At 39.3% G+C, this 25,386-nt stretch overlaps 1 protein-coding gene across 1 annotated transcript in view; it reads left to right on the top strand.

Moving 5' to 3' along the window:
- Positions 1–25,386, top strand: part of PTPRM (protein tyrosine phosphatase receptor type M) — a 292,405-nt gene that overhangs the window by 208,553 nt on the left and 58,466 nt on the right. The window contains exon 17 of the mRNA XM_042464433.1: positions 389–517. Within this exon, the coding sequence (XP_042320367.1) occupies positions 389–517 (129 nt within the window). The remainder of the gene's footprint in view (positions 1–388; positions 518–25,386) is intronic.

Genomic DNA, 25,386 nt, shown 5'->3' with positions numbered 1-25,386 from the left:
CTTAAAACAAACATCTCACCAGGCAAGCCAATGTTTATATTTGTGTGTTAGCACCTTGGCAAAACCCCTAATAACACTTATACAAATAATATTATTCTCTGTAGCCCCCCCAAAAAGCCCTGTATGTTATTAGTCTTTATTGCTCATCTGGTATTTGATTAAATTGTCTTATCAACCAAGAAAAGGGCAGGTTCACTTTTCACTGTATTTTCTAGTTAGAACTAATCAAACAACCTACAATATAGTTGTTCAATAAAAATGGCTGTTTCCCCATTCATAAACAAACCATGATTGCAAAAGATCAATAAAGATGGTAAAGATCTAATATTAACTAAGGTCAATGATACATTTCTGTTGTGAACAACTGCATTTTTTTAATCAATGTCAGATTCAATCATTCATCTTTATTATTTTCACCTCATACCTATGACAAAATATGTTCAAGACCAACTGAAAATGCTTCTTAAATTTTTATTTCAGGGTTATCACAGACCAAACCACTACATTGCAACACAAGGTACGTTAATGCCACATATTTTCCTCATGTTTAAGTGCATTACTCTCTTAAGGGGCAAGTATTCTGGTGGACATTATTGCTTTTGTTTTGGCCATCCATAACAACTGATGCCCAAGGACTTGATTTCTTCAGAATAGTTCTCTAGACACACAATATCACCCAACTTATCACAAGTCAAGAGTCTTGAGAGCACCCATGGTAAACAGCCTGGTCAGCCCTGATATTTTCAGATTTAGATAGATGCCTCAGGTGGCAGATTTAGTGTGTCATAACAGGAGAAGAAGTTGTTTATTTTTGTTGTTGCTGCTGCTATTTCAAAGGAGTGCATGTTAGATCTTCTTGGGTTTGGTTATTTTTTTAAAATTTTGCTCTCATAAGCTTTTTACCATTTTTCTCTTTGCTGGGAGAAAGTTATCAAAAACTGGACAGTTTTCAAAGAATGTGTACAGTTTGGTACTTACTCTGTACTAAAAAAAGGCATGCTTTAGAGCAGAAAATTGCATTAAAAAAAAAAGCAAGTGTTCTGCAATGAAAAAGGTTTTCTATCCTGGAGACATCACTTTCAGCATGTTGTTTTCTGTTCAAAAAACGCTGCTTTTTTATAGGAAGCTTGTTTTTTATGTGCAGAAACTGATGCTTTCTGTGCAGGAAACTTGTTTTCTATTTAGAAAATGCCATTTCCTCTGCAACCTCCCCCACACACACACACACACACAAACACACACACACACAAAGACTCAAATGCATTTATCTCACAGAAAAAGTCTCAAAACTGCAAAGATTCTTGCCTGTGTTGGATTCTCCAGCACTTGAAAACCTGGGGCATCTGTACTGTACACCTTGATTTAGTGGGAGGGTATATTATTTGCTGCTCTTTTTGGAAGGGGCCTAATAAACAGTGTTTTATTTAGAGGGAACCATTTAGACATCCTTTCTATTCCTGGCATCCTTTCTATTCTTTCTAACTCTAAACATAGCTCATAAAGCATTGTCTGATCATTACTTTATTAAGTACATTGCCAGCATTTTTTTTCACAACATAATGTAACAAAATCTCTGTTCCTGTATTGATGAAATAGATATCATCTTTTGAGATTGAACATGCAGCATTAATTTTTACACCTCCTGGTGTTATGCCATACATAGCAAAATGTTTGTCTTGCTCTGAAATGAAATGGGAGTACTGCAGTCCTGTAAACATTTTATATTTGAAGAATTTAAACTGATCAAGCTTTGAGCAATGTGGAAACTAAAATGGATCAAAATAGCCTAAGAGACTCCATAACGTGCTAAATTTTATTCCTCTCAAGAATTCATCTCTATCTGTAATGAAGAGCCCCCCCCCCCCCCCCCGGATGAAAAGTGTTCAGCATTGAAACTTTTATAAGTTTTTTAGTAATCTGCTTTTAGCTAGATCTTCAGTTTGACCAAGCAGAATGTCCAAAATAATGTAAGCAAAAGAATTATTTCAGGATTAGCTTACACAGTGAAAGAACAGTTTCTTTTACCCATGGTTCTTTGATCATCTAAATTCAAACCTATGTAGTTGAAAGTACGGTAACTCCTAACATCTCTAGGGGTTTGTATTCATATCTGTAAGTACTTTATTACCTGAAAGAATATATATATGGTCACTGTTTTAGTTCTTCCTCATCCTTTGCTGAGAGTACGAAAATGAACATAACCTAGTTCTATGGAACTGGGGGGGGGGTGGATATCCTCCTTCCATAGAATGATGACTGATGGGCTGGTTTCCAATAGAGGATTATGAACTCATGTTGATTCTAGTAAAAATAGTTCCAGCTAGCAACCTTATGTCCTTATAGTTCCAACTAGCAACCTTTTATTTCCATTGCAAGTGTTTTAACATAGATCAGTGCTTTATTGATGTGGGTGACTGGCAATTATTTTTGGTCCAGTGTGCCAGGGACCAGTACTCTATTTGTGTCCACTGGCTACAATTGTTTCCCTCTTTCTTGGAAACTCTTTGTTAGCCAGCATGCCAGCCACTCATGGACCAGCACCAGTCCAGAGACCACTACTTCATGTAGCACTGACATAGAGTATGTTTTTTTTTTAGTTAAATGTAGCTATGCACTCATCCCTCCACATTCACTGGGGTTAGGGGCACAGGACCCTGTGAATGTGGAAAAAATGCAAATAACAAAAGCACTGTTTTCACCTGAGAGAACACCTCTTTAGGAATTTCTAGGTCCTCCAGTGCAACTCTGGTTAACATCTGCCAGACATTGACACAGATTGTCGTTTTTTGTGGTTTTTTGTGACCATAGAATTACTCTTGAGGAACTACAAATGCCTAGTGGAGTGTTCTCTCTAGGAATCTCTAGGTCATTCAATGCAACTTTTGGTTAAAGTTGACCATAGAGGTGCGCTGGAAGACCTAGATATTCCTAGAGATAACATATTAATAAAGTCCATGAATACCATATATACTCATGTTTAATTCTAGAAATGTAGGTCAAAAAATTGACCCAAAAAACCTGAGTCGACCTATCCATGGGTCAATGTAAATACTGCACTTTAACTCTTATTTAAAAGAAGGAACCATCCCCTGGTGAAAGGTAAGCAGACCCCTTTTAGATCACCCTAGACTTGGAATAATTTGAGAGAATTTGAAAAATCTGTTTTTAGAATCTACCATACCTCCCTGATTTTTCAAATCCTGTCACATAACTAATAATTGTGGAAGCTGCTGTGGCTAACATCTGTTTCTTCATAACTTCTATATTTTACCATCATATGGCAGACAACTTGGGGCAAAAAAGGAAAAGAAGAAATCATATGGGAAATGAACTGTGATAAACTGCAGGATTGGGAAACTGGCATCAGGTCAGAGGCCAGATACTCTCCTTCCCCTGGGCCTCCATGGCAGATGATCTCATGGGCATAACTTTGTTTCCAGTTATAGTGTTAGATGTAGTCCTTTCCTCAGTGCTTTGCCAGGGGACCAGGTTACCCTCCTCAATCCTCCCACCCACATAGGGAAGGGGGAGTTGTAGTAACTCTGTCTGCAGCAAAGCCATGAAGGGGATCCCTGATACTTCCAGTCAGTGCCTGGGTTTGGGGCGGAAGAGGAACCTGGGGTATAGGGTTTGTGAAGGGCTTGGTTTAAAATGTGAGGGACCTTCAGATGACAGATTATACTGCTAAACTTAAGATCCCTCCCCTGGGATGGGGAGAGAAAAAGAAAATTACTACTATTCTCCTCCCTTGCATTCTTTCATATGTTTTTGATAGAAACAGACAATTCACTGGAAGATCCTGGGATATGTATTCCCACTATTTTAGAAAACAGTCTGCTTTGAAAATGTGACCATGTCACCCTGACTTCTGAGCTGAATGTTTGGGATATTTCCTGTAAAATATTCCTTCTGCAGCCTTTTAAATCCAGGTTACCATCTTTGTGCATGCATGGTAGTGTTCACACTATGCTCTACAGGGGAAAGGAAATCAATTGAGAAATCAGTTTAAATCCCCATAGATTTGGTTGAGATTGGTATTTAATTGTCCTAGTGTTCTTCTTCAGCTCCATTCAACATATCAAGTGTTAATGAGGAAATATAATTGGATGCCACTAAACAGTGGCAAAACATAATCGGTTTGCAATAGGCTACCAATCTGACATTAACAAAGCTAGAGAGGAATATAATCACTTGTTTCTCACTGTTTTAGTATCTTCCAAGTCATCCAGAGTTAGTTTTACAGGATTCTGCTTGGCAATAAGCCTGCTTTCTGTCCCCTTCCAATTTTGGTTGATTAGGGCGCTGATATATGAAGAGTAAAACGTGTTTTACTTAATCGTGTATCAGGAGACCATCTAATTACATTTTAAGTGCAATAAATTCAAAACCTGCAATTTGGGTTGGAAAATTACCATCTACTTTTCCTCTGTACAGTAGCTATAATAGGCTGAAATTGCTACTGATGAAGACTTTAGGTGATCGGCAGTAATTGGTACAGACACGGTAAGCACCTGGATCATCTCACTTCAAACCATTTGCTGTTGACTCAGTAAAATGGATCGTGTACAAAGAACAAGGAAGCACAATTTAAAAATGAGTATTTGATATCTTATAAATGGAAATAATTATTAGAAGCCCATTTGCTACACACTTTATGATCATATGATTTGCTGATTGTTGTGTTTGATTCCATGCTATATAGATCAAGGGAACCTGTAGCCTTCCAGTTGTTGAACTCCATTTCCTATCAGTCCTTTGGCCAGCCTGACCAAAGATGAGGTATGGCCCAGTCCTGTAGACATAATTCATCTTGGTTTACAGAAGATCAAAGTACAATTCAAAGTGCTGGTCATGACCTATCCAGACTATCTGAAAGACTATATCTCCCCATACGAACTTGCAAGGGTCCTAAGATCTATGGGGAAAGGATTTCTCTGAGTCCCACCACCTTTACAGGCTTGCTTGGGAGGACACAAAAGAGAGCCTTCTCACCCACTGTTCTCACCTACTGGAACTCCCTTCCATAGAAAACTAGGTTGGCCCCTTCCCTACATTCCTACCACCAAATCACCAATATCCTGTAGCTGGGCAACATACCTGAACGTATAGTAGCTGGGTAGTTTCAGTTGTTCTCTGAGGAAAGGAATTATCTAGACCCATTTCAGTCTGGTTTCAGGCCAGGGTATGGTATCGAGACAGGCCTGGTTGCCATAACTGATGACCTATTCTGAGGGAAAGACAGAGAGAGTGCTACCCTGTTAATCCTCTTGGATGTCTCAGCATCATTTGAGTCCATTGATTATGGTATCTGACTGGACTGGCTCTGATGGAGAGTAATAGGAGGCACCTGTTTACAGTGGTTCTCTCCTATCTACTGGATCAGTTCCAAAGAATGGCATTGGGGGGAACTCCTGCTCAATCCCACAGCCATTGTTATCTGGGGTGCCACAGAGTTCACTCTTGCCTCCCATGCTGTTTAACATCTATAAGAGGCTGCTGGGAAGGATTTGGGGCTTGGGAGCAGGGACGTAGCCGGGGGGGGGGGGGGGGGGGGTCTGGACCCCCCCCTTCAGGCCCTGGGGGCGTTCAAGCTCCTTCCTCCCCCCTCCTCCCCTCCATCAAAACCACGGAGAACTCGGAGAGGGAAAAGGGGAAAGACAAAACAAAAGTTGCAGGCTCAGAGAGAGAGAGAAGAGGGGGAGGGAGGGGGTCCCTGTGATTTCTTTCCCTTTCGTTTCTATCGGAGTCCAGCTTCCACTCCTCCTCCTCCTCCCCACTCCTCCCTTGTGCTTTTGCCAGAATAAAAGTCTCTTCAGAAGAAGGGAAGGAAGGGGGAAAAGGAAGGAAGAATGATAGCGAGGGAGGGAGGGAGAACTGAAGAAAAGAAGGAAAAGAAAGGGAGGAAGAGGAGAAAGGAAGAAAGAAAAAGGAAGGAAGCTTCTAAAAGGAAATATAAAAGAAAGAAAAGATGACTTCTAACTTTACTTTCAGCAGTTATATCCATATACAATATAGTAAAACAATAATAATAATATCCCTTACCCAAAATGCTGAGGACTAGATGTATTTTGGATTTTGGAGTTTTTCAGAGTCTGGTATATTTATATACTGTATGTCTAATGGGATATAATGGGAGATGGGATCCATGTATGTCTCATATGCATCTCATAGACATAGACTGAAGGTAATTTAATACACAGTATTTTCAAAATAATGTTGTGCTTCTGTACACTGAGCTTCAGCAAAACCCTGAGACCACTATTCCTTGTATAATTCAATAATTCAGTAATTGATCTAAACCTTCAGGATTCCCAGGTGTCTTTGAGTTGGTGTCAGACCAGATGCTCTCAGGGTCAGTTTTGGGTTTTGGAATAATTTAGGTTTCAGAAGTCCAGAGAAAGGAGACTCGGACTCTACTCTGTATATTTCTCTTGAGAATGGACTCATGTTTTCAAAAGCAGTCATTTCTGGATTTTTGCAACAACAAAAAAGAGGAGGGTTTGTGATGCAAAAAGGCTTTCTTCCAGCCTTGTTTTTTCTCTTTTTTAAAAGACAAATAGAATAAAATACAGTTAGCTGGCCCCTTTTTAGCATGTCAATGGGGATGCTTTGATGGAGAGTTCCTGCATGGCAGAATGGGGTTGGACTGGATGGCCCTTCTTGGGGTCTCTTCCGACTCTATGATTTTATGATTTATTAATTAATATATGGAATCAATCTAAGACAATGAATCGGGGCTGTGGAGTCCTATGGCCCTGCTCCAGGCAGTGCTAGACTGCAGGCCCCATCATCCAGCAGCACCACAGACTGCTGGGAACTGCACATTGCAGAAATAATCCAGTTCGACGCTACTTTAATGCTATGGAAAATCCTGGGATTTGTAGTATGTTGTGCCACCAGAGCTCTCTGAGAAAGAATGCCAAATGTCTCACAAAACTACAATACCCAGTTGTTGTTGTTGTTGTTTTCTTATATCCCGCCTTTCTCCCAATATACGGACTCAAGGTGATGATTTTCCATAGCATTAATCTATAGTATATCTTTCTACAATGTAGATGGACACCTCCATTACATAATTTGTTGAAGATGCTTTGACTGGGAGTTCCTGCATGGCAGAATGGGGTTGGACTGGATGGCCCTTGGGGTCTCTTCCAACTCTATGATTCCATGATTCTATAGCACTCTGAGCCTACTGTGATTTTAATTGTTTTTAAATGTATAAAGTCTTATAATGCAAGCCATGCACTGATGGACTATTGCACTATAATTTTTTATTGATTGATTTTATACCCTGCCTTTCTCCCAAAATAGGATTCTCTTAAAGGGGTTTGTTTTTCATAAAAAGAAAGGAAGGTATAATGGCTTGGAATTAAAAATTATGATTGATAGATAGATAGATAGATAGATAGATAGATAGATAGATAGATAGGTCTTGGAATTAAAAAGTGTGTGTGTGTCTTAAAATTAAAAATCCCTCTTGGAAGTGGGAATGAAATGTTGTGTGGATGCAGCCTGGGTTCTTAGCTCAGCTCAGAAGTTGGAATACAGTGTCTCAAAGCATGAGCAGAGTGTCTCTGAGCATGAACAGAGTGGCTGCTGCTCATTGCTTGAGAAGCTGCACTTTGCTTTATTGAGCTGAATTTATCTGATGTAAACACCTTCAGAGGAAGGGCTCAGTTTGCATCTGCACTGAAAAAATAATCCAGTTTGATGCCACTTTAACTGCCCTTGGCTCCATGTTGAGAAATGCTGGGATTTGTGGTTTGTTGTGGCACCTGACAGATGACTCAACAGGTCCTCAAAACTACAGATCCCAAGATTCCATAGCACGAAGCCATAGCGGAAGTTAAAGTGGTGCCATCGAAGTGTCGAGGGTAAACACTCGACCCTCTTTTTGTGTCTGGGAGGGGCTCTTAGCCTCTCAAAATGGTGGCACTTAGTCATGACCCCCCCCTTCCCAAAATCCTGGCTACGTCCCTGTTGGGAGCCATCAGTCATCTCTACTTGTCATCAGAGTCAGCTGGTCATCAGAGTCAACTGGTACTGTGGAGCTGCTGGAGGAGTGAATGGATCCTGTAATAGCCTGGATGATAGTGAATAAACTGAAGCTGAATCCCAGTAAGATGGAGGCTCTCTAGACTGGTAGTTCTTGAGTTTGGGAACTGGGTGGATTGCCTGCCCTGAATGGCATTTTACTCCCCCTGAAGGAGCAGGTCTGGGAGTACTCCTTGAATTGATCCATCATTGTCACCGGAGGCCCAAATACACTCAGTAGCATGGAGTGCTTGGGGTCAGCTTCAACTGGTCCACCAGTTATGGCATTTCCTAGACAATGATAACTTAGAGTCTTATTGCACAGGTCCTTTCTTCTATTAAAATAGCATTAAAATAGTGTTGTTTTCAAAAGCACTATGCAAGCAGAACTGTTCTTTCCCTATCGCACCTTAGACAATTAGTGTTTTAGGACTTTTTCACATGGAGACCTATGTGCTTCCATCCCAAAAATGGTTAAAGTGCTGGCATCCTGGAAAAGCAAGCCCATTTGCTAATGCTTATCACAGACAGAGCACAACAAGGGGTTAAAGGCACATTACTTAGGGTCTAATGCGAATTTGGCTGTCAAAGGGAGGAGGACAAATACCCATTGCCAGCTTGTGAAAGACCTGTTGGGCACATGCTCCAAACTCATTTCACAAGCGCCCCCCCCCCCACATACTCCAAGGAAGGAAGGGTGACTGTCTTGGGGCTCCTGAACAAACCTTGCCGAAAACCCCACGTTTGTGACAGTGGCAGTCTGTCTCCTTCCTCTTCCCTGCCCCGCTCTGCCGGCGGGGAGTCTGGCCAAGAGCGCTCCTGAGCCCTCCAGCTGAGACACTTTGGAGAGGTAGTGAAAAGAAAACTGAAAAGCACGTAGAAAAGCAGAAAACAAACGAGGAGACAAGCTACACATGCTCTAGGATGGTCAACTGTTCATTCAGTGTTTAAAAAACCCAACCTGTTTCAGCCACATTGAGAAAGGCCTTCTTCAGGGTCCTTCAGTAGAGATCAATGAAGTTGTAAACACTCTCCAAAATACAGACAATAGAGATTAAAGGGACACTTTTTTAAACACTGAATACCCAGTTGACCATCTTACAGCATGTGAAGCTTCTCTCCTTGTTGTTTTCTGCTTTTCTATGTGCTTTTCAGTTTTGTGTTCTCTACCCTCTCCAAAGTGTCCCAGGTCAGGAAAGTGGCCCATAGATACGCCACAATTTTCTGCCCCAGTATACGGCTAGATACTGATCAGGTATACTAAGGAAGCCATTGTTTTTACACTATGTGGAGGGGACATAAATCGCCAAAAATACAGAGAGAGAGAAAGAAAGAATCTCAGACTGGAACTGGCTGAAAATCTACTTCTGAATTTGAAAAATGGGTATTAATGTTAGTCGGGGGGGGGGGAGGCAGTTCACCTTTGTTTTGCAAGAAATGAGACATTTTGGAAGTGTGTGTGTGTGTGCATGTGTGCACACATGCATGAAAAAGCCCATAGAAGTATCCTTGGTGATTGTATACAGTTTCAGAGCTCCATTTTAAATCTCCCCTGTGTGTGTGTGCTTTGTACACAACACAGAAAAAAGAATTTTGTATGTACAATGTAAACACTCCTAATTTGATGTCTTGAAGCACTAACCACATCAACTATTTACCTGCAGACCCTATTTATTTTTCTGTGCTAAACAGTGGAACCACAGAGTTAAACATAAAATAATACAGAGTTATGTGTAGGAGCAGTAATTTTATTTTATATGCTTTAGGCACAGGTTATTAAGATGCATAAGGGCTAATAAAATATTCTAATTATTCTAAATCAGCATCTGAAACAAGGCATTTTCGCTCCTTCAGGTTGCCTTCAGCTTTAAAACAACAAAACCATTTACTTTTCTCACTAATAGTGTGAATATAATTTTCTTTCTCAGCACAAGAAATTTATCATGTCTCAATCATGGGGAAATCATTTCATGTCAGTTACAAGCCCCTGAAGATATATTATAATGACAGTATTTGTGTAGGTTTAACAGTGGTTGCACAAATATGCCAGTATAATAACCTTTTTTGTATCCTTCCACTTTCCCCCATCTATTACCACAGATGTTGCAAGAGCTTTCTATTCTTTTCTCTTCTTCTTCTTTTTATTTTTATTTTTTTTGGTAAGAACTTCCAAAACACAAATAGAGATTTCCAACTAAAAGTTTCCTTTAATAGTTCAACTGGTTAATATAGTGTGCTCTCAGAACTGAAGGAGAAGATACACATGATGCATTTAAAGAACCATTTGTTGTACTGATTCTGGTCTCTGATTATGATGGTCAGTGATGATGATGATGAGGATCATCATCGTCGTACTCGTCATGAAGTGTCTTCATTATCTAGGTCAGTGTTCCTCAACCTGATGTCCTGCAGATGTGTCAGACTTTAACTTCCATCTTCCCCATTCAAACAAACAATAGCCCTGCTGGCAGGTTGGTAGCAGTTATAGTCAAATACATCTAGGAATTCAAGAATGGGGAAGGTTGGTTGAGGTTGTTGTTGAACAACTATGATCATTCATATGTTGAGCCAACAGAGAGGGTTTCTTGGAGCTGCAATCCATCATCTAGATGACCATAATTGTATGCACATAGACACACACATACGTACACACACACCAGTCTAGAAGATTGAGTCAATCACTGCATTTCCTCATTTGCACAGCTCAAGTCTGCGTTTATGCTTGATTTTTCTCTGGCTAGTTCATGCCAAAATTCTCTTCTTTTTCAGTATGATTGGGGGCATTGAAAAGATGTTCTAGGGTTGAGTCTGGGCTTGCATTAAGCTATGATCATAATGTGATTGATATGGACTATGAAATATCCAGAAATTTTTAGGCATAAAAATTTAGACCTGTCTGCCAAGCATAGTCTAAATCAGGATGGGCAACATATGGACCATTTCTGGTGTCCACTCCTGCTTTTTTTAGGCGCCAGCCTAAACATCTCTGATAAGTGGTTATTCAAAACAAGAGCAGTGGTGTTTCTGGAAACCTTCAAGGACATTGTTTCTCCTCAAATCTAAAACAAGGGACAGAATCTTGCTTGAGTGGAATCTTGCTTTTTTGCGAGTTAGGAGTTTCCACCAAAATGGGAACTGTACTTCCAGGTTGTTGTTTTTTTAAAAAAAAATCACAAAAGTTACATTTTGAGTGACAGTGCAGCTCAGGACAGATCTTGGGAAGGGGTTCAGAATCGGCATTCAGATTATCCCTGGTTTAAATCTTTTGCTCCTCTGATATATCTGCCCACTGTATTTCTAAACCATGTACATGGAGAAAATACTTTGAGAACTAATTAAATAGTAAAAGAATGGCCCTGATAGAAAGACTATTTGGTGTTTCTTAAATTATGACTTATAAAGTCATGGATGAAAGTCAAGCCTGATTACTTTCCCCCTTGCCCTTCTTCTTCCTCTTCCACGTTGTATGCAGGCTTATACTAGCATCCAAACCTTCTTGCATGTATGTATGTGTGTGCCTTCAAGACATCTGTCGATTTAAGGCAGTCTTATGAATTTCATAGGGGTATTACTGACATCTAAACTGAAGAATTATTCCTCAGTGTCTATTAACAAGGAAATGAGTCCAATGTTTTTTCCAGGAGCAACAGCATATCCCTAATCCAGACCTTAGAAAAGTAACTTTTTAGACTATAATTCCTAGAATCTCCCAGCCAATTTAGTTACTATACAAGCGAGGGGATTCTCACAGTTACAGTATAAAAATTCCTTTCCATGTTCTACTACATAGCCAATCTAATATGAGTAAGGAATTACTCTGATCGACATTTTTTAATAACTTTTCTTTATCATTGCTTCTTCCTTATTAATTAAATTCTACCTATGTTAAGAAGAGTGCTGCTATAGCTGGCATTGTAGGTGATACCCAAATCTTTCCTTTGTAACTCTGGCTGAAGCTTATATGTTCATTGTTATTTTTAAAGAAGAATATACCTGCATTCCCTCCTATATAGAATCACTATTGAGATTGCAGCTTTGTGGAGATTACCTTCCCAGCTCTTAAATCTCATCCCAGCACAAGTATACTCATTTAGTGCTCTTGGTACAGATACACTTATCTAACCAACACAATTAAAATGGTTCACTTCATTTATTTTGGCAATGCAGCCAAGCTATAAAGCAAAATTGAATTTTAAAAACTAGAAAAACACGCTGTTCATTTTGTGACTTGATTCCTCTCAGATGAATCAGAGACTCCATAAAGTACCTTGTACAATTGTACTACAATAAAAAGACAATGCCATATTCTTTAAATATCACTTGGTTGCAAAATTCTTGAAATTGATAGGAACCCCATCTTACATGATTTTACTGGGCACTATCTTTTTATCCACTAAAATATGACTAAAATTTTTCTGTTCCATGACTTTGGGAAGAGATGTGTACATATTAGATAAATATTATCTGTGTGCTGCCTTGAGTCTCTTTCCAGAAGAAAGGCAACATATAAAATAGAAGATAGATAAATTAGATAGATAGACAGACAGACAGACAGATAATCAAGCAAACTGATATAAAATATTTAATGGATCAACCCATTATAAGATTTAAATGAAATGTTGTTTTTCCTATATAATGTTATTCATACTTTTATAAAAAGTAAAGGCATGTGCCTTCAAGTTACCTGTTGATTTACAGCAGTCTCATGAATTTCATAGGGTTCTGGGCAAAGCATACTCAGAGGTGGTTTGCCATTTCCTTCCTTTGAATGTAACCTGGTATTCCCTGGCAGTCTCCCTCCCAAGCACTAAGTATATCTGACTTTGCTTAGCTTCCAACCAGTAGTGTCACTGGTGGTGTGTGTGGGGAAGGTGCCGGTTGCACCGGGTGACACCCCAGAAGGGGGGTGACACCCAGTCACACACCCCACACCATCCCCCACTCTGTGTAATACGAATGCTGTCCAGTCACCAGGGTGCATGTGCCTCTTCCCCCTCGTGCATGTGTGCCTCTGCCCCACGCATGAGCATCATTTCCCCCTCACACACAAGCACCTCTCTTTGCCTGTGCCTGTTTCTACACGCATGAGGGCCTCTCTGTCTTCATATGCATGCCACTCCACCACCACCCCTGCATGCGCTGCTCCTCCCCTGGGTGCTCTGTCCCCCAAGCATCCGGCTTGGGGAGAGGGAGCACGCTGCTGTCCCTAGAAGCCCCGCCCCCAAGACCCAGCTGGAAGCCCCACCCCAAAAGCCCACCCTCCACACACACCAGGTGACACCTGGTGCAGGAATGCTACTGTTTCCACAATCAGATGAGATCTGGTGCCTTCAGGGTATGTGGTATATCTTATACCTGAAGACTATTTTGAGTTAATTTGCATTATCAAGTACATTTTTTCTTCCTGCTGTCATGGTCCTCACTGCTTGCTTTATTTGGCAGTTAGAACTAATTCAAGATGAGGATCAAATTAAGCTGCAAAAAAAGTCAACATGATAGGACACAAGACCATTCAGATAGTTCCCTGTACAAGCCTTTCCAGAAGTTCTTTGAGCATTTCTGGCAGAAAATATTGTGAAAATCTATAAAACTAGAATATAATGCATGGGATTGGAAAGGGACCAGCTTTCTTTAAAAACAAAAAACAGCTTTTTTCAAGAAATGTGTTTGGGGGGGTTGGTTCTCTGGGTATAAATTCAGCTCCTTCGGGACATCACATTTAAACTTTATTTTACATAATAGTTATTTATTTAAACAGCTCAAACTGTTACTAGGAAAAGTACTTTAAAATCCCAAATGTTCTGTAGAAATCCCGCCTGGCTAAAATAAACGTGTACACAGTACTTACGGGTAATTAGCCAATCAGATCACAGGGCTGGCAGAGAATTAGTAAACCTGTAATTTTGCATATAAATTGGGCCACATGCAGTGGAAATTCTCCATAGAGATTAGTCCATTAACAGTTCTGCTGTTCCATAAGGTTACATTATGGAAAACAGCATTCCTGGACTTTTAATTAAATTACCCACATTCTGTTATTTTGATTACTGTGCCAATTATTTTTGTGCTCTCAAAAACTCAAATGACATTTTCACTTCAGCTGCTAATATATTTTCTCTGCAGTCAGAACTCAAAGCTGCATTTGGCACTCTGATAAAGTTTATCCCTTGACATCAGGAACCTTCTTTATTTCTCACAGAACATGATCACACCCTCAGAATACTGACTGCCATAACCTGGAAGACTCTGGGTTCAGATTTCCAGTTTTACATCTCATCTCATGATCTTTCTCCTGTCTTGTCTCAAAACTGTTCCTTCCATATTTGAAACTCTCTGCTTTCCTCTCCTCATTCTTTCCCTCTTTCTTCCTCCCTCCCCTTCTCCCTGTTTTCTTAAGTCCTTTTCTCTCCGCATGCCTCTATTCTGTTCTGCATCTTTCCTTTGTATGACATGAAGCCACTTAGCATAGTAATATTTATTGTTCAGTAACTGGTCAAATTTTTATGAAAAAGAGACCATGTTTCCTCACCAGTGCATTGTTTCACTTAGGAATAGCACTAACTAGAAGGGATGCTTTTCTGTGTAGGTAATTTCATTCTTCCATTTTGTGAAATGGATCCTTTCTGCTCCAGATTTAGCAAGAAGTAATTACAACTGAAACCACCATATTTCTTATGTATGTAAGTTATTTTTACTGCTGTAGGTGTTCATAGTTTTATATACCTACAAAGCAACTGGAAGTATGTGCATATTTGTTGGTTACTTAAAAACAGTGTTTTGGATGGGAAAGTGGGACTTGCCACTTTATTTTATATCCTGCTTTTTCCCCAGAACTGACAGCTTTTAAAAAATAATCTGTTGTTCTGAAAAAGGCAAATATTCATGCTGAACTGGACAATGTGAGTCATATTAGACATCACCCATCTGTGACATAAACATGTGTTTCACTTCTTTCATCAGAATGAATGGTGAGAGAAATGGGAAGATAATATAGAAAATACTGTCCTCTGGTTGACATTTGCCAACCTAGTTCAGGCTGACTGGAGTAAATGTCCAACAGAGGACCTGAGTGTACAGGGTGGATTATATGAGAGAAGACGATCCTGTAGGTAAACTGGATTTAAACCATGTAGGGCTTTAAAGATAATAAACAACACTTTGTATCTTATCCAGAAACTAATTGGCAGCCAGTGGAGTGATTTTAATATTGGTGTGATATGATCACGGCTGGATGTCCGAGTAACCAATCTGGCTGCCATGTTCTGAACTAATTAAGTTAATTCAGAAGTAGCCCAATGTACAAGATATTGCAGAAATCTAGCCTTGATGTTACTGGCATGTGCACTACCATCTTTTGGTTCTCCAGATCTAGGTAGAGGCACAGCTGGCATAACAGCCAGCCAAAGCTGATAATAGGTACTCCTGGCCATTGCATCTATCTGAGCTGTCATTTGGAGCAACGGATCCAGAAGCACCCCTAAGCTGTCAACATAGTCTTTCAGGGGAGGGGGGGGGTTAAGCACATCCAGAATTGGTTGGGACACTTCCAAACCCAGGTTAGGACCTTCAACAGTAAGCCCCTCTGTCTTGTCTGGATTCAGCATAAATTTGTTTTTCTTCATCCAACCCATTACTTCCTCCAGGCATTCATTCAGAGGAGACACACTGTCCTTAGCTGAGGCTGTGGAAAGGATACAAGGCATACCTGGAGATAGTTTTTTGTGGGGTTTTCAGGTTATGAGGCCGTGTTCTAGAAGAGTTTATTCCTGATGTTTCACCAGCAGCTGTGGCTGGAATCTTCAGAGAATGCTGACATGGAAGAGAGTGGGGAATATATACTGCTGTTTCAACCAACAGTATATATACCCCCACTCTTCCATGCCAGCATTCTCTGAAGATGCCAGCCACAGCTGCTGGCAATACGTCAGGAATAAACTCTTCTAGAACACAGCCTCATAGCCCGAAAAAACCCACAAAAAACTATGGATGCCTGCTGTGAAAGCCTGCAACTTCACATGCCTGTAGACTTGATGTTTGTTCATACCTGATGGCTAAGGCACTGGGAACATGCCCTAGTGGACTTTCTCATCCCTGTCAACCCTCCATCCTACTTGAAAATCTGCTCCAGAGGGTTTCTCAAATATCTGAAGCAGCTCTTGAGGGTTCATGAGAGAGGAGTTGCCCATCCTGGTTCCACTGTATTTGTCAGTAGAAGTACCATGCTAGACCCTGCCCAAAATTTCCATTTATTGCACAAGTATATAAGAAAATATTTATGCTAATGACTTTAAAAATGTTTTAACTGATTTTTTTTTTAAAAGTCAGTTATTACTTTCGGTTCTTTGAGTCCAGTTCTGGGAGGTATTAAGAAATGCATTTCACAAAATAGAAAAAACAACAACATTAAAAAAAACTTTTCATGAAATGGGCATAATAATAATAATAATAATAATAATAATAATAATAATAAAATTTATTTATATCCCACTCCTCCAAATGATCAAAATATGTCTCCTCTAACTGCATCATCCCTTTTTTGGTTGCAGAATAATTTCTGTCCATTTAACTGCAGCTTCTGATAGATATATTAGGTGTATAAATGTGAGATGCATCTACACAGTAGAAATAGTGTGATTTGACACCACTTTACATGTTGTAGCTCCATCCTATAGAATCCTGGGATTTGAAGTCTTTAGCCTTCTCTGACAAAGCGTGCTGAGTCTTCACAAAACTACAAATTCCAGGACTCTGTAGGATGGAGCCATGATAGTTAAAGTGTTGTCAAAGTGCATTATTTCTACAGTGTAGATGCACTCGTGATCTCTTTTTCATGAAATGGATTGGAATTTATTACTGAACAACAGGTTGCATCTTGTTAAATGACTTTACATTATAAAATGGGCAGGTTTGCATGTAGTCAACAATTTCACTCCAAGGACATAAAATACATGTCCTTCCTCTCTTCTCCATAGCAAAAAGATTTTTAAAAATGAAGGCTTGACACAGAACAGACATAAGAGAGAGAAAGTGCCTTTCCCTGGATTAGTGTCCATACTACCCTTGACCAAGTGGAAATACCAATAGATTCTTAGCTGGATGAGAGATTAGAGGAGAAATATTCCCAGCAACACACACTCCAAAAGAGTGGACTGTTGAGTTGGGATTACTGAGGATTATAACATAATAAGAACTGCAGTATAATCATTATGTCAGGTGTTAAGGGTGAAAGCCTGACCTCATATTTTCATCATGTACTCTTAAAAATTCTACAAGCAAGAAATTAGTAGGGAAAGAACACTATTTGTTGGCATAATCAAAACGAGTGCAGCATTAATTACGGCAGTCTTAATTATTGCAGAGAAATTATTACCTCTGTAAATATTAAAATTTAACTGCTATTGAGATATTGTAATATTTGTTGTAACCAGTTACCAGAGCAATTAAAAGTAACACAGTAAATTGACTGAAAATGTAGTAAGCTGGCATCCCTAATTATTACAAAGCATAGCACACAAGAGGCATTAAATTCATTTAATAATTACAGAGAGTTGTGCAGATTGAATATATACATCTACTTTTGCCTTTTCTCCTATTTTTAGTAGTCTTATGCTAGCAAAAACTGTAATTTTCCCATGGTAGAGAATATTTATGCTAGCTATTACTGTATATTATATTCCTAGTAGATTGTGCCATTGGATTAATACACAAAAACACTGTATTCCCTTCCCCCCTCCTTCAATAATATGGCTGAGAGTGAGTTTCTCATTCATGAATGAGCAATATACCAAGCCATGTTACAAAGCAGATTCTGTTTATTTTTGCAGGATTCACTTACTGACACTTTGCCCCTTGAAATTAATCAAGGCTGCATAGCAGTGGGGCTTGGTGGACTGTACTCTGTGTATACATCTATAAACACGGTTCCTATAGTGATTATACTGTCTCTTTCTTCCTACCCAGCATCTTTGGAATCTGTTTGTTCCGCTCTTGATGACAATAAATCCTGTACCCCTCTCTGCCCTTTAATGCTTTTCAGTTTTGTTAGAGACAAGTGACAGAGCTATAATTTATTCAGATGTCAGAAAATAATTTGAAAAATGTCAAGTGGGAAAGAAAAATAGGATAGAAGAGAATTACTTTCAAAGACAGACAGTTAGCTCCCCCCTCCCATGAATGTCCTGAGTCCAAAATAATTTTGGTAGCTCTCTGAAGTACAAGAAAACATTCAGAATGAATAGATAGCAAAGTCTCCATTACATTTCACTTCCCCTGGGTTATTTTAATTACCCCTGTCTTGCAATAAGAGTACAAATGAAAGGAGAACACAGAATGACATTCCAAAAACATTATTTTCCTCACTCATTCCTAAATGATTGTGATATAAACCTAATGTCAGCATGGATGAAGAAAGTCAGGTAGGGGTGCTTCTGATGAATTATCTTGAAGGAAAAGTTTGATCCAGCTCCTTCTGGGATTTCTCATCTTACAAAATTACTTTTCATCTTCATATACCCCCCTCCCCACCTCTGCCTGTTAATAAGTAGGATCTATTTTCTGGCATGATATATAACATACATTCCCAAGGCACATAAATCTACACTGAAGATAGTATTCTCTAAAGATTAATGGCACAATCCTACATGCAGTCATGCAGACTTAATTTCCACTAATATAAGAAGGACTTCGCATAAATAGTATTAGCATAACTTTGAGCATAATGGCCCATAATTACTACAAAAATACAGAATATTAAGAAATAAATTATTTAAGTAAAGCATTCCAGCTGCAGTACCACAGATCACAAAGTCACAGTTCCACAGACATTCCTACTATAGCATTTTGGCCCTTTTGTGTCTCTGTGGTGCTTATTATCCTGCTAGTTATAATGTGGTAATAAGATTTCAGCCACAAATGTATGTATAAGGAAAATGAAACATGGAACCGTCTTCTTTCCTTGAATGGGCTTTCATGGAATTAGAGATTCATGCATACCTTCCATTGGCAAGGTCTGCTCTCAGTTTTGATGACAGCCTAGTCTGAAATTACGCCAGGTGTAAACAGATTATGCGGGTGATATGGAAGATGAACTTTGTATTGGGAACAGACTTTGCACCTGGACAGCTCCTGTACCACTTGCCTGAAAGAACTGGGGAACAATTTGCTCTTAAAACCAAATGTGAAGTTGCTGCTTTATAGTACTGGATTCACCACCTATACCTGCCATTACTTTATGACACTTGTCCAAACACAATTATGTATGTGTTTTTTGCACATTAAAATTTCTCTAATGATTTTTTGCCCCCCTAGATTCTTTTTAATACAATTTCCTTAAAAGCATTTTATGCATTTTTTGATCAGAGAACTGTATCATTTAATTTCTGGAACACCAAAAATCAAGGGATAATTAAATTCCAGGATCACACACTTAGTTTGTGAAGGGTGAATATATTTGTCTCTATCCTAATAAACAAACTTGTGAGGGATAATTTTATCTTCTTACAGTTAAGAGGTTTTTCCCCATTCCATTTAAAAAAAAACCTGAAGTAGTTTAGCTTACTCTGGTCAATTTTGACCCCTTTCCCAACTGACAATGGACCTCCAAAACCCTTTGCCCATCCCACACACCTCATAGTTCTGAGTTCTCTGGCAGTATCCTGAGATAATCCAGGTTGACACCACTTTAATTGCTGGGGCTCAATGCTGTGGAATGCTGGGATTTGTAGTTGGTTGTGGCCCCAGAGCTCTGACAGGGAATACTATGCAATGTCTCCCAAAACTACAGTTCCCAGAATTCCATACTATTGAGCCATTGCAGTTAAAGTGGTGTCAACCTGGATTATTTCTGCAAAGCCCAAAGCTTCTTCCTCTTGACCAACATAGAACACTGAGACAAAACAGCCCAGAAGATGCAAGGAAAGGTCTCAAGCTATGTGTTTTCAAATGCCAGTAAAATCAATTTCAACAATTCACTGTTAGACATGTAGGAAGCTGGGTTTTATTATTCTTTAATGTATAGGAATTAAGATAAGTGGGTACGTCAACTTTACGGTGCAGTTAATGATGCAGTATGTCGTTTGCATCCATTATTTTACAGGAATATTCATATTTCAACAGTAATTACAGTTGTGGCATCTTATCAGCTGCAGGCAATCCTAACTTTAACATTTAAAAAGTATTGTAATGTTTCAAGTAAAGTATTCATTTATTAGTGAGAGCAGGCTTAATAATTTTATCCATTTGTCCCCAAATGGATAAAGTGGTAGCATTCTCATAAATAAGTGACTAATTGCACAGTGTTGTAAAGATGTTGAGTAAATGACTTTGTGCAGGTGGGCATGTTTCTAGTACTGTAATTGATAATGTTTTGTATCTGGTTATTATAACTCCCTTGTTGAAACAGCTTCACTAGCTACCAGTTTTTTTCGGGGAACAATTCAAAGTGCTGATCATGACCTATAAAGCCCTATATGGCCTAGATTATCTGAAAGACCATCTCCCTCATATGAACCTACCAGAGCTACAAGAGAAGGCTTTCTCTTGGTCACACCATCATCACAGTCTTGCTTGGTGGGAACATGAGAGAGAGCCTTTTAAGTGGCTGTTCCCACCCACCTGAACTCTCTTCCATAGAAGGCTAGCCTGGCCCCTTCCATGCTCTGTTCTCACCAGCTGTCTTGAGTCCCACTCTGGGAGAAAGGCTGCATACAAATGAAATAAATAAATGTAAATGTAAAAATTGTCTGACAAAGTAACATGGCAGGGATATCAACAAAGGCATCAGAAAAATAATATATGAACAGGATTGTGCTCTCTGTAAAAGTTTGAGTTCATAGCTTGGAGTTCATTCAAGAGGCTCCATTAGAACAGAATGCAGAGAAACAGAATGGTTCCCAGTTAGCAAAGGGGTGAGACAGGGTTGCATACTATCACCCTATATATTAAGCCTGTATGTAGAAAATATTGTTCACACAACAGGCTTAGAGTCAGAGGCAGGAGGAGTGAAGGTTGGAGGAAGGAACATTAACAACCTAAAGTACACAGATGACACAATACTACTAACAGAAACCAACAAGGACCTGGAATAATTACTGAAGAAGGTCAAGGAGGAAAGCTCCAAGGTAGGCTTAATGCTGAACATTAAGAAAACAAAAATAATTACCACGGAAGAACTAAAAGAATTCATCCTAGACAACAAGAAATAGAAAAGAATTCCCATATACCTTGGATCAAATTTAGGCCAGAATGGAGAGAGCAGTCAAGAAATCAGAGGAGACTAGGAATGGGAAGGGCAGCTATGAAGGAACTAAACAGGATCCTAAAGTGCAAAGAACACTCTGAACACTAAAGTGAGGATAGTCCAAGGCATTGTATTCCTTGTCACAGTGTACAAATGCATGAGTTGGACTGTGAAGAAAGGTGATAAAAGGAAAATCAACTCATTTGAGATATGGTGATGGAGGAGAGTGCTGAAGATAATGTGGACAGCGAAGAAAACAAACAAGTGGATCCTCAAAAAGATCAATTCGGAATTTTCCCTGGAAGACAGGCTGACTAAATTCAAATGGTTGTACTTTGAGCATATCATGAGAAGGCATGAATCATTGGAAAAGACAATGTTTCTGGGGAAAGTAGAGCGCCGTAAAAAGAGAAGAAGACCACACTGCCAGTTGGTTTGACTCGATTAGACAGACCATCGGCCTGAGCCTACAGGACCTGAGCAGAGCAGTCAAGGACAGAAATTTTAAAGATGTCTCCTCCACAGGGTCATCATGAGTCAAACTGAACTCAAGGGGAGCTAACAACAAAATTCTACACTTATTTTTGCTTATGGATTCCCAAATAGCAATGTTTCCTAGAAGTGTGGATCCCAAATAGCAACACTGATTGTGATTTCAGTTTTGATCTCCATATTAGATGACTGTACTAAACTCTACATGGCATTCTCAATGAAGATAGTTTGAATGTTTTAATTCATACAGAATACCAATATTCTGTAGAGAAGAATGGTCACTACTTGGCTTTGCACTGCATTTGTATTTAAACTTGTACGTTGATTACCAATCTGTTTCCAAGTCCAATTAAAAGTCCCCAGTTTTGCCTTTCAACTCCTAAATGGTCTAGGTTCTGAATATGTTCAGCAAGGTCCTGATGTCTCATGAGGCTCCCCCCAAAGTAGGAAGAGTTAGTTTTATTTGCTTTACTTAGGCTTTTATTTGAATATCACTTTAAGAACTTTGTTTGAAAAGTGTTACAGACATTTCCTAAATAACTGGGAGTTGTCATTTCTTTTTAACATTTACCAGTTCTCCTAATTAGATTTGTAATATTGCCATGGTTTATTTCCATGTACATGAAATGCATGCTTCAGAAAAATCAATCAGTTACAAAGCTACCTGTACATGAGAAAAAACAAAATCCATGGTTTGACAGTAAATTAAACTGAATTGCTACAAAAGTGTACAAGCTTTCAGTTTCTCCAGAACTTCATCAGTCTACTAGGCGGCACAAAAATTATAGGGTGGAACTAGAAACAGGAAGGACTAAACTTTTGAACACAAGTTGTAATCATGGAGTCCCCAAATCAAACATTGGATTTTCTATATTTCTAGGATGTCAATGTCTTCTTTTTCCTAAGAAATCTCTCTGTGATCTGGTTCAGATGCCAAAAAGAAGCCAGGATTTCCTGTTACATAAATGAAAAGCAGTAACCACTCCTATCGTACACACTTGGACTAGTCTATACTCTTCACCTGGATTTTCAGTATGAAGTGCATTAGAATGGAGAAAGACTAGTTTTCAACACAGCATGACCTAAACACAAAAAAAGGACTTTGGACGATAGTATAAAATGTTACTTGTTTTACATATCTGTTTTAGCTCATAATACATGGTGAGAGAAGGTGATACTGGCAGAACATCTCCAAAACATTTATGTGATACAACACGGAGACAGACACATTTATTTAACAGTATACATGTTATTTCTATGTATCGTGTGTGTGTGTGTGTGTGTGTGTGTAAGGAATTAACTATATAGCCTGTGTAAACTGAATCCATAAAAACTAGCAGATTGAATGATTGTTTATTTAATTAATTTCCCCAAATGTCTTTCTCTCATTAAGATCTACATCAAGGATAATTGGCAAGCCTGGCATTTAAACTGTTTTCTCTACTGCTGTCAAAATAATAAATTCTTTTTAAAAAAAAATACTGTCTCTTTGCGAAAAGAGCAATTTGGGTATTGGCCTAATTAGATCAATAGTACACTGAAACAGTTCATATGTCAAAACTGCATTTTCATGTTACATCCTCCCCCCCCCAGGGAAAAAAACGGCCACAGCTATGTGTAGCCAGATAATATTGTTAAGTTACCTGAAGGTTTGAGACCAACCACCTGCTGTTTGGACTCATGCCCTTCCTAGGTATTAAAAACGTCTAAGGCAATTCTTACCATCTGGACTTCACTAGTGGTTGATCTTTCTCTAAGAGCCCAGTTCCTACAACACTTAGGAAGGCAGTGGATAAATACTGGATAATCAATTCTGGATAATTATTTCTCAGTATGAAGACACCATTATGTCACCAGTATGAAGAATGGTAGACACCATTCTTAAATAAGGGTGTATCTACATTGTAGACATAATGCACTTTGGCACCACTTTAACTGCTGTGACTCCATCCTAGAGAATCCTGGAATTTGTAGTTTTGTGTGGCACTGACATGCATTAGCAGAGAAAGCCCAAAACCTTGTAAAATTACACATCCCAAAATTCCAAAGAATGGAGCTGCAGCAGTTAAAGTGGTGTTAAACTGCATTATTTCTGCTGTGTAGATGTATTATGGAGAAATTGTTAAGGATTCTCATTTTCTGGTGATATTTGCTAATACTGATTATTTGGATCCATTCCAGTTTGGTTTCCAAACTGGTTTTGGAACAGGCACAGTTTTCATGGTGGGAATGCAGTCTGTTAATTCACCTGGACCTTATGGCTACTGTTGTAAAAAAAATTATTGTTTAGCTGGTTCTGGACTAGGGGTCATGATGTAACAGTGGTCCGTCCCTTTCTGAAGGAAATAACTCAGTGGATGGCAACATGGAACTCTTGTTTGGATGTTGCCACTTTGCAACTGACATTCAGATCTCCTATTTTCTCCCAACTCATTGCATGGAAGCTAGGGAGATCCTGAGCAAATGTCTGATGCACTTTTGGGGATGAAGGGGAGGGGGAGAATAAGCTGAGGCTTAACCTGTATAAGTCAGGGGCATTTGGGGTGAGGATCTTAGTGTGAGACCAGCACTGGATGGGGTTGCATTCTCCCTGAAGCACCAGATTGTTCGGTTTAGGAGCTCTCCTGGAGTTGTTGTCTGTGGAACTGCAGATGGTGATGATAATTCATCAGCTGGAAACGTGTTAGGAGAAAGTAGGCCTTGCTACAGGGATTCAATTCCTGGCAGCACATTCCATGTGGGGCTGCTTATAAACCCATTTGAAAGCTTCAGCTGGTGTAAATGTAGCCACTAGTTTCTTGCAGGAGAGAGGCAGTCAGAGCCTATAGCACTGATTTCTGTACCAGTGTGCATACATTGGCAGTCAGAATTTATAGTTGCTAGCAGTGATCTTTAAAGCCGTAAATGACTTGGCATCAGGTTATCTGAAAGATTTCATAACTTGTATGTACCTCCCTGAGTCCAGAACTCAGTCTTCCTGCACACATGCCTGGTTCAAGTTGGTGAGAACCTAATGTTAATTGCCATCAAGTCAGCTTTGATTTATGGGGCTCATTCAAACTATATAATTATAGTGCTATCTTCTACTTTAACTACCATAGCAGTATCCCATGATATCCTGAGATTGACAGGTTAGGAAGGGGCATTTAGACTTCGCAGTCAGAGTGTCCCATGCCTCACCAAGCTACACACCCCAAAATTCCCTAGGATATTGTCGTGGAATTGAAGTGGAATACTGTACAATAGTCTATTTGTGTAGTGTGAATGGGCCCATAGCAACCCTATCAGTGAGAGATCTCCAGGTCATCCTATCAGCAGCAGCCCTGCTTAAGTCTTGCAATCTCAGGGCAGTGGCTTCCTTGATTGAGTCTATCCACCTATAACACAATCTTCTTTTTTCTTACCACTTTCACCTTTTCCAAACATTATCATCTTTTTTAATGTGTCATCTATCCTCATGTTACAGTGAGCACACTGATGGTTCATTTTCTTTATTGGCTCCATCTGTGATTTGTACTTGTACTTCCGCCTTTTCTGGTCTGATTTTCTAAGAGTACATGGTTGCCAGTCTTGGTTTTCTGAAACTAATTTCAAAAATGTTAATGTTGTGTGCTTTTGTTGAG

The sequence above is a fragment of the Sceloporus undulatus genome, chromosome 4 (genome assembly GCF_019175285.1).
Source record: "Sceloporus undulatus isolate JIND9_A2432 ecotype Alabama chromosome 4, SceUnd_v1.1, whole genome shotgun sequence".
Classification (NCBI taxonomy): domain Eukaryota; kingdom Metazoa; phylum Chordata; class Lepidosauria; order Squamata; family Phrynosomatidae; genus Sceloporus; species Sceloporus undulatus.
This window is presented reverse-complemented; position numbering and strand designations above follow the sequence as displayed.